The sequence below is a fragment of the Atractosteus spatula genome, chromosome 25, assembly GCF_055471065.1.
Source record: "Atractosteus spatula isolate fAtrSpa1 chromosome 25, fAtrSpa1.hap1, whole genome shotgun sequence".
Lineage (NCBI taxonomy): Eukaryota > Metazoa > Chordata > Actinopteri > Semionotiformes > Lepisosteidae > Atractosteus > Atractosteus spatula.
Window position 1 is genome coordinate 532,175 of NC_142730.1, and position 10,421 is coordinate 542,595.

A 10,421-nucleotide genomic window follows, 5' to 3' on the forward strand; every position below is an offset into this window, starting at 1 on the left:
GATGAATCACTGATCGACCCAGGGGCTGCTCCCTCTAACTATCACTCACCGATTTCACAGAAATCACGCTCGCTCAGAGAGCTGGGGGGAATCACAGAGGCACACAGAGACGGCGAGGGGGTGAACTACAAGTTTAGGGGGCTGCACAGGGGGTATAGCCCAAGTAAAGCACCCCAACTGCGGCCTACGTACCCCAAGATACAAGGGGACTGACAGGTTAAGAACTCCAGTCCCTGATTGAAACACAAGGTCTGGTCCATTTCCTGTAAGAGGGGTGCAGAGGCTGTCCTTTAGATCTCCACGTCTGGAGAAGCGTGTTTAAGCAAGACAAGTCATGTCAGGGAAATATCCTGATTTGATCTTAAAAAGATCACATGGATGAATATGTTCATTCCAATGGATCATTTTTCTTTTCAGTGAAAGAGAAGTCCGTGCGCTCTTAGTTTGGCCCTGCTGAGGGGCCGATTCGAGCACAGAAAGGACCAGGGCCAGTCTGTTCATCCTTCCCCGTTCGTGCGTTTCTGCAGCAGGAGCAGAAGGAACCCCACAGGCTCTGTGCGCCCCAAGTTCCCACCTCCCCCTGTCCTAATGGCAAGACGGCGCTGACCAGAGGGGAGCCTACAGGACGTCCAGCCCGGTCTGTGACAGACAGGGCAGCGGCCAGAAACTCCACCTCCACCATCCTCATCCTCATCCCGGCCCAGCCCCGCCCAGAGACTCTGCCGGCAATGTGCCGGCACCTCCAGGCTCCCCGCGGAACAGCGGCTCAGACGGGGTGGGGTCTGAAGGGAGCTGTGGCCCCGGAGATGAGGGGAGTTTCCCGCCCCCAGTCTCCCCTCCGCAGGCAGCGTCTGCGCCATGGAAACGTTAAGGATCCGCTCCCTCTCCGGGCGACCAGCCTGCCTTTTTTCCTGCCCCGTTTCCTGCACGTTCCTTAGTAGCGTCGGAACTGTGGCTCTTGTTTCCCCGCACGCCAATCGGAGGGGAGGAGTTGTGCCTGGGCTAACGACAAGTCGAGTTTGTGCTGGAGCCCCTGCAGGCTCAGGGCTGGCCCCACTTCACAGGCAAGCGGATCTCGCAGGAGAGGAGAGGCAGAACTAATCAGCCTGCTCTTCAAGGCTTCCGTTTCTCAAATGCAATTTCAAAAGGAAATTGTAAGATGGGAGTAAGCTTTAAGTACAGAAAAGTTACTTAATGCAATTACTCTGCAAGACGCTTGTAGATTTAGGCATTAGAGTTCCCTGAGCCTGTTACCAGCTGTGTGGAATCCCCCACTTTAAGCAGAAGTTAAAAGCAAGATAAGTTACCTGTACGTGGACAGCACTCTAAAGCTACAACACTCTAGAAGCTGGAGAAGATGGGTTTGTAAGTTATTATTATTATTTGTAAGTTACAGTTATTATCAGACCTTTCCTCCTTTTATTTCTGCTCCTTTAAAATGAGGATTCAGATTCGGCTGGTAAGAGGCTGTGCCAGTTAGCCACCAAGCTCAGTATTAATGATAAATCATCAAAATGCACATTCGTTAATGAGAAAATAAATGCTACCATACTTGCTAGATTACTGCAATGCAGCCAGTGAGACGATGCCAGCCGCACACCATCCCAACTCTCCAAGAGTCTGGACGGGTCTGTTGATTGTTGCCTTAATTAGAATTCTGGATTTCGAATTGTAGATTAGGAGACGCATTTTATAGCAATCGTTTAACAAAATCACTCAAAATCACTGTCACTCAAGTAATAATAAAGAATGACCTGCCTAACTGCTGTTTCCTATTTCAAAGTTTCTAAATCTTGAGAAATTGTATCTACAAATGAAAGATTTTAGGATGTTATTGAAACCGGAAGCGCGAGAACGCTTAAAGAGAGGAGGCGTGCCTTGCCGACATCATATATAAACCAAAAAAAACAGCGTATTAATTCCTAAACGGAATAGCGATTAATGACACCAGTTTTCAAACAACAGAAAACATGCATTATAAAAACTGCTGATACCATTAAATATTGTATAAATTAAGGGTAGCAGATTAGCTTTTGAATAAATTAGAAGCGCTCTGACTGAGAAGTTCCTCCCACGAAGGTACTGTAGGGTTGCCCTCCACCAGGGAGAGGCGGAGGGATACGCTGGGACTAATAAAGTAGTCCAGGTCTGTCTGTGGTCCTATGAGGATACAATTCGCCGACGAGAAGATGTGGCTCTTCCCTTCTTCAGAATAAGTTTGAGCTGGGGGACAGAAGGAGTTAATTAATACAGACACACTGACTGGACACCCCAGTAAATTAACACTGCACTGAGAGAGAGGGGTTAATACAGACACACTGACTACCCTGGCTTTTTTCAAGAAACACTGGATGAGATCCTCCAATCAGGCCAGGAGGCACTTCCTTACACAAAGGGTGGTGGGAGGGTGGAACAAGTTGCCCAGCCATGTTTCCGAAGCAGATAATCTGGCTCCTTTCGAGAACCAGATGACTGCGATCCTGGGATCAAGTAGCTCCTGACCACCAGACGGGACGGGTGGGCTGTCCGCGGCGTGCGCAGTGGGACACTCACCTGCTCGCCACGCTCTCCGGCCTGCAGCAGGTGTGCCGGCTGGTCGTTCTCCAGGTTGCGCACGCTGGGGTCGGCTCCGCGGCCGAGCAGCACCTGGATCATCTCCTCCTGGTAGGGGTGGCCATGCAGGCCGGCAGCCATGTGCAGTGCCGTGTTGCCGTGAGCCTGCGTGCACGGGGAGAGGGGAGACAGAGTCAGGATTTCTGGGAAACTCAATCAGGTGGACAGGAATGAGGGCGGCACAGTGGGGCCCTGGGTTCAGTTCCTGGGGTGCTGTCTGTGTGGAGTTTGCACGTTCTCCCCATGTTTACTTGGGTTTCCTCCCACAGTCCAAAACACGCTGGTAGTTAACCTGGCTTCTGGGAAAACTGGCCCTGCTGTGAGTGTGTCTGTGTGCATCCTGTGATGGACTGCTGTCCTGTCCAGAGTGTGTGCTTGTCCTGTGATGGACTGGCGTCCTGTCTAGAGTGTGTGTTTGTCCTGTGATAGACTGGCGTCCTGTCCAGGGTGTTGCTGCCTTGTGCCTGTCACTTGTAAGGGTTGACTCCAGCTCCCCTTGACCCTGAACTGGATGAAGTGGTTAGAAAAGAGATTGAAAGGAATGGAAATAAAAATCTGTTGCTCGTCTCCCTCTTCAGTTGCCGGGGTAAGAGGCCACACAGAGGCGCCAGGCAGGGTTTCACACCTGGCTGCAGCTAACTCTGAGCTTAGGCTTCAGCTGAGTGGCGATTGAACCCAGACCCAGGACGGGCGGCGGCGCTTGCCTTCATGTTGACGAAGGTGTGCATGTCGTGGTAGCTGAGTCCCAGCAGGTACTGCACCAGGCTCAGATTCCCGTCCTTCACCGCCAGGTGCAGCACAGTCTTGTTGCTCTTGATGTCCTGGGGACGGGAACAGAACACGCTGGCATTTAGAAGTGATGGCCCAGGACAGAGCTTCCCAGAGCACAGAGCAAGAGGGCACGAGGGGGGGGCTACTTTACACAGACAGCTGTGGGAGTAGTGAACGATCCACCCAACCACATGGTTGGAGCAAATACTTCGGCTTCTTTCAAGAATTTCTGTTGAGATCCAGGGATCGGCTACCAGATGAGCTGGATGGGCAGAATGACCACTAAGAAAAGTGTGAGGTTATGTGCGCAATCAGAAGATATCATGCCATTGAGCCAAATCTTACATACAATTATGTCCATTTTCATAAGCTTGTAATGCTCGTAAGTGTGAGAGATGAGCCACTCAGCCCATCTACCCTGTTTGGCAGTTATTAGCTAATTGATCCCAGGATCTCATCCAGCCTTTTGGTGAGAGGATCCAGGATACTGGGTAGCCTGTTCCATACTCCCACCGCCCTGTGTGTAGAGCTGCCGAGCTCTTCCTCCCTGTGGTCCTACCTGGCTGAGCAGCGATGCCCCGCAGCCCAGCAGCAGCTGCACGCAGATCAGCTTGTCTTCGGCCTGGTTCTGCAGCGTGGCATCCGGGAGCCCAGGCGTGGCGCACAGGGCCTTCACTGTGCTGCCGTGGGAGATGGCGGCGCAGTGCAGAGGAGTCAGGCCTGGCGAGAGACACAGAGGAAGAGAGCCTTGCTATAGAGTTCATTTCACCCAGGAAGAAAGAAGCCTGGCGCAGAAGAATGGCTTAGCGTGAGGGCAGACTGTGCGAAGCCTAACGAAACAGCCTGCTGCTCTTCTCCAGCCCACTGCTGCACTTTGACATAGCTTGGCAGGAGACCAGGGCGAAATCCTGGTCTACACAGCGCAGGATCAGTGCACAGTGTCTCTGTCACGGTCCGGCGTAACTGCGAAATGACCACGTCATCTCTGGCTCCCTGCCCTTTTACCAACAACACCAGCGGGCTTCAGAGCCGACCGAACAGCTACAGAACCGGGCCTTTTCCACCCTGGCCGATGCAAAATCGAGGTGAACTTTCGTCCAGAAAAGAGCGTCGCGCATTACTCAGTATCGACACGCTCGCACCTTGCAGGACCGACTCGAAATCTAACATCCGCCTGCCAATCTCCCAGCCCCCTGTCACCCCCCCCCCACCAAAAGAAAACCCAAATCACTGGCAGCATGAACACAGCTGGACCATCATCCCTCGGGCTTTAAGGCCTGACGTACCTTCGAAGTTCCGAGCCTCCAAATCCACGTTCAGCCCCATGGACAGAATAGCCTGAAAAAAATGAGAAAACGAGGTTCAGAAAGGTCTGATCCCTGGCTCATGTGAGCCCCTGCTGTATGAGTGGAGACCAGCACTGCTGGGGATACCACTGTGATGAGCCAGTGTGTCGTTCTGGAAAGGCCAATGGCTCTACAGAAACCAGGATTAGCATGGGTCTGGTGAGCCTGCAGTTGGAGAAGGGGGTTGTATCTTTACTTAATGGGAAAGTGTAAGAAGGCAGCGTGTCCAGAAACAAATGGAGATTCTTATCTGGACCACATTTCCCAGAATGCTATGTGGAGTGAGCTGCTCAGTCACCTGACCATCCCGACTGCTGGCATCGCGGCACCTCACCTGCATGACCTGGGGAAAGCCGTAGGTGGCGGCCAGGTGGAGGGCAGTTTGACCTTTCACATCGCAGGCATTGACGTCGGCCCCCAGCTGCAGGAGGTCGTGGACAATCTCAGGCTGGTTGGCTGTCACCGCTACTAGCAAAGCAGTCTGGGATAGAGGAGGACAAGGGACAGAGCATTTCAGCCTTTGTTTCAGCTTGTTCATAATGGTATGTCATCCTGTTTAAAACTATTAAAGAGGCACTTCTGGAGTTGCTAACGTGGGTTTACGAAATGCATAAAAATACTGGATGAGTGGTGCATGATGAGCATTCAGCTTTTATAAAGGAAAGGTCAGGAGATGCGCAGCAAGAATAAAGATCACAGTTTGCACTCAGCTAGGAAACTATGCGCTCCTTGGAGGTGTTTCTGGAAGCTGGGAAGTGTCCTCAGGACAATACGCTACCGAATGAGCAAGTCATGCCAAACGGGTGCTGCCTGTCATTGCTATCCTTTCTAGCTTGTTCCCAAGATCCCAGGCCGGCAGCTGCACTGTTGGATACCTTGCCTTTGTGCTCCTTGGAGTCCAGCCTGCCCAGCACGCTCAGGTCCTCCGCTGCAGCGTAGGCGTACTCCCGCAGGCCCTTGGCCGTGTAGATGTGCAGGATCCTGCTCAGGACAGGAGGACAGAAACAGGACCCATGGGACCAGGCCAGCTGGCAGAGCGGAGAGCACCCTGCACACCGCGGCCCTTCCTCTCCCACAGCTCAGCCCACGCGCCCGCAGTACCCCCACGGCCCGTCACCCTGCTCGGCGCCCCAGAACTCCCCGTCCAGTTTGTGAGCCAGCCCCGCCGTGACAGCGTCGGCAAGAGCACCCGCTGAATCTGCATCTGTCAATCCCATTAAGACTTCCAGACAACTCCGCTTTCGGTTTCAGTTTCGATGGGCAGGGGCGTGTTTTGGAACAGGCGAGCCCTGCCCCGGCCGGGCTGGAAGCCCTGACAGAGTCCAGCTGTACTTTTCGATGATGCCGGGATTTCCCGGCGCCGCCACCGCCGCTGTCTCGCACCCACCCACTGCTGTGGCCACAGCTCTGCGAGTGTGCCGTGTGCCAGAAGAGCTCGTGAGCCCTTGTTTCTGTTTCAATATGAGGCTCTCGCTGGGCTGCGGTTTGGGCTCTTGTGGGGAGCACGCTGTCCACGCGGGCCGGGCCGGGCGGCTCCGCGCACGTGACCCGCTGCCGCTGACATACAAACGCCCCCGCAGCTTCAGGCAGGACGCGGGGACGAACCTCCTCAGACAGTGCCCTCTCCCTGCTACTCACTGAAGCGCAGTGACGCGGCCACTGCGTACTGGCTGTCCTGATCCAGGTATCTTCCAGACACAGGGGCCAGCTGCTGCTGTTTAAATGGCTGAGGTTTAGAGCAGGGCTGTCGCATTCAGCACTCAAAGGACCTGCAGTCTTCTGGTATTTGATCAGTCAATTTAACAATTACTTTCTTAATTAGGCGTATAAAGGATTTTTCTGAAAGTATTTTAAACCTTAAGAAGAATTTTGAAGTCCATTGCAGAAATAATTAATTATGAAATAATAGTTACATATACACCACCTTAATGCCTGGTTAGAATTATTAGCAATTAGCAAAATATTAGCAATCAGTTCTGGCTCTGCTGCAGCTGGATCCCACACTGCCCAGCATTCCCAGCTCTATCACGGCTGTATTACAACATGCGCCCCACCCCATCCCTCTTAGCTCTGAGCTTACGTGTCTCCATCTTCGTCCTGCCACATTTTCTTGCTGTAGTCCATCCCCCTCAGGAACATCCTGGCCTGCTGCAGGACTTCGGCATCCATCTGCATCCCGTAGCCCTGGTGTCCGGGATCTGGGCACGGGACCCCCACCGCCAGCGGGGGCCAGGGGTAGCTGGCAGGATGGGACGCCATCATGGGGCCCGTGGCTGAGACCGTGGTCGTCACCGTGTCGCTTGGCTGGTGAGAAAAAAGGAAATTGAAAGCTCCTGGCTTGGTGTTAGCCTCAGAGTTACATCTGCTTTGGTCAGGTCAGGATTGTTTATCTGCCCTTCAGGTCAGTACATCGTCAGTAGAAAAGTACTGGGAATCTCTGAAATCTGTGAGGTTTCGTATGGAGCAGGTCAACACAACCAGCTCCACTACAGCACTGAGATGCTTAATTGCTTAATTGACCCTGTTAATGATCAATTACATAATTAAGAAGCAGGCTGGAGCAAAATTCTATAATAGAGCAGTAAAGCACAGTGAGATCAGGGTAAAAGCACAGTAAGTGCAGTAAAACCCAGTGAGATCAGGGTAAAAGCACAGTACAGTGCAGTAAATCACAATGAGATCAGGGTAAAAGCAGAACCTTCTCCAGCTGTGTGAGGACTCTTGCTAACAATAACAAGAGACTGATAAGGTGGAAGGGGTCCTTACAAACTGGATGGACAGGACGCCAGCGTACGGGGTCTCCGCCAGGCTGTGCTGGCCACTGTAGGCGCTGCTGGCCGGGGGGGTGTAGGGGCCGGTCTGGCTGAAGTCCATGGACCCTGGGGCCGGCAGGCACCGGAAGAAGCTGTCGTCGGAGGCGGAGAAGAGGCACTCCCGCTGCTGGGGTGGGGAGGAGGAGGAGGGGGAGGGGGAAGGGTGGGGGGGGACAGGGCTGGACCACAAGCCGAACCCCGGGATGGTCATCGGACCCGCTGCCCCCATGCTGTCCGAGAAACCCCCAGCACCACCTGCAAGAGACGGGTCATCAGGGCGCCGCGCTTGACGGGACCTCCAGCAGCGCTGGCAGTCAGTCTGGCCAGTGAACCAGAAACAGTGAAGCAGAGAGATGGCTGTACAAGACTGACAGGAAATGTAAGAAGCAGTGCCAAGCTGGCCCTCGTCCTCCCTCTGCTGCTCGGACACTTTTCTAAAGGCGTCTAGCAAACGAGGAGAGCGTGCGGCTCTTCCTCAAGGTGGGAGAACGCGTGCCATGAAAGTTAAAAGCTCTCTTCTCTATTGAGAGGTTCTTAGCTTAACGTTTCATCTGTTGGTCTGGGGAAATCAGTACTGCCAAAGGCAGTGAAGATACTGAAGATGAACAGCGAAATCTTTGGGGTGATTCATCCATCCATCCATTCAAGAGACTTTCACTCTTAAACAACATCGTTCGTCACTACTAATATAGTATTATTTGTCCTGAGCTCCGTGATATTGTGTTGTACGGTTGTGTGCGGTGTGCGGGATGGTAAATCGATTGTGAAATTAACACGCTTCCAAATGCTTGGCTGGACCCAGAACGGTTCTGGAAATATGTCTTTCTGTTTGAAAAAATTCAATCGACAGGCGCCTCGGCGGTTCGCTCACCTTGCTGGGCAGCTTGAACTGGCGTCGGCACCTGTGGAAGAGCACGCGAGATTCAGTCACTCAAACCTCCTGCGTGGAAGAGTCTCCTCCTCCGGCCCACCCTGCCATCAACACCCCCCCGGAACAACACGCGAAAGCCTGTCCCTGCCCGACTCACCGAGGGCGCGGCGGCGGGGCCTGAGGCGCCGGTCTCCCTCTTCCTCTTCTGCTCCAGGAGCTTCTTGACGGTGGGCAGCGGGTAACACGACTTCTCCTTTGGCGCTGGGGGGGAGGCGAGAAGGTTATTGTGATTCCACTGTGATTCCATTCGGCCTTTGTTTACGACGAACAGGGAAAAAAGTACTTTAGCTCAGTTTCAGGTCATCTCGCAACAAAGGAGATTCTAGACATATTTAGACAACAACGACTTCATGCCGAAAAGCGGAACAAGGAAAACTTGTACTTTCTCTCTGCTTGGCGCTCGGAGCGCCGCTGTACAGAAGGGGGCACCACTTGTCAGCGGGGGAGGGTATTTAAATCGCTTGCATACTGATGCCATTTTTTTATTTTCCTCACAGGTTTAAACAGCTCCCAGTCTAACTTTCCTTAAACCGGGAGTTTCCTATACCCCGATCTCCAGTTCCTGAGCTCCAGGCAGCCAAGTCCGAAACGATCGAAGACGGGCGCCCAGAATCCCTTTTCAGCTTTTCCTTCATGAGACTCTCGAGCTCGCAAGTCGAGTTTGACGTTGTTTCCCTCCTTGCGCTCTATCAGTTTATCACGTCGTCATTTCACCAGGAGCCGGGCTCGTGAGAGCTGAGGGCGCCCCGTGTCCGGGCTGCCGAGCGCCTGAGACCCTCTTGTTCTCCCCCGGGGTACAGCAGAGAGCAGCGTGGGGCAGAGGGGGCAGAACATGACCACCGCTTCTGCACCTACTTACACGATCCCCCAAAAGTGGTTATCTATAGTTGGCCACTCAGCAGGACTGTAGCTCAAGTTGGTCCTGTACAGCCTCACCGCGGGCGAGGCGAGGCGAGGCGAGGGTGACACCTCCCGGCCGCCTCGCCCTGAGCACGCCTGCGGGAGAGATCATTCATGCTTCGGGCAGGACAGCGCCTCAGACACCCATACTCCGCCTCGCCGTTTTTCGGAAACAGAAAAAGAACACAAACCCGGAAGAACTAATACGTGCAGATATACACAGCGCACTGACTTCAACAAGACATGGAGTTTTATTTTACTCTGCTCTAAATATGACGTCGATATGAACGTTTGTGACATGAATCTCTTACGTTGCTAAAGAATTCGGGACCTGATGTTATTTAGCAGCGAATAAAACGACAACATGATTCGCAATAATGTCATCTCACGCTTTTCAGGTTTCAAGGGAAACCGTGAGCTAATGCGAGATCAGAAACCAGCACGCTTCCTGTGCTAAATAAACTCCGTCGCTCCTCGCAAAGACGCAATCTCCCGCACCCAGGGCTGGTTGCCATAGTGTCGTTTATAACCCAGCTCAAAAGCAGAAGTCGAGGTCGAGACGAAATAAAATTAGAGGACAACGCCACTGCAAAAAAATGACTCGCCGGCAAATTTCCTCCTCCCGTCCGTCCGGCTGGCTGGTCTTCCTCACCTGTCCGCGAGTCTGAACTCATTCCTTCACCCGCCCAGACCGAGACAGGACCGAATCTTCCCCTCGTCTTCCTCGGGCTCTAGGCTCGACTTCGAAGGAAGGAGGAATAACCGGCGCCACCTGCTCGGAGCGCAATTCTCTCTTTCTCTCTCTCTCTGTGTGCGTGTGTCGCGTGTTTTTCCGCTCGTTTCCATTCTTCGACCCAAAATTAAAGTATTTACGAATTCTATGGAGGTTTCCAAACGCCAACATCGCCAGTGAAGGGAAGGGCTCAGCGTTTCTTTGAAACCTTAGCCCCAGAAGAACGACAGGAAGTAGAATTTCCACCGAAGATAAAAGACAAGAGAGGTGAAAAAAAATAGTGTGAGACACCTATTCCACTAGGAAACAGGTGG

The 10,421-nt window shown here is 53.1% G+C and overlaps 1 protein-coding gene across 1 annotated transcript; it reads right to left on the reverse strand.

Moving 5' to 3' along the window:
- Positions 1-2,117: 2,117 nt before the first annotated feature.
- On the reverse strand, positions 2,118-10,097 carry nfkbid (nuclear factor of kappa light polypeptide gene enhancer in B-cells inhibitor, delta). Its single transcript, XM_088905194.1, has 12 exons — positions 10,027-10,097; positions 8,572-8,675; positions 8,415-8,445; positions 7,497-7,798; positions 6,811-7,034; positions 5,606-5,711; positions 5,065-5,211; positions 4,671-4,722; positions 3,944-4,104; positions 3,318-3,434; positions 2,554-2,718; positions 2,118-2,223 (listed from the first exon to the last, which is right to left on the reverse strand). The coding sequence occupies exons 1-12, from the start codon at positions 10,046-10,048 to the stop codon at positions 2,161-2,163; spliced, it is 1,494 nt and encodes a 497-aa protein (XP_088761320.1). The 5' UTR covers positions 10,049-10,097; the 3' UTR covers positions 2,118-2,160.
- Positions 10,098-10,421: the final 324 nt, after the last annotated feature.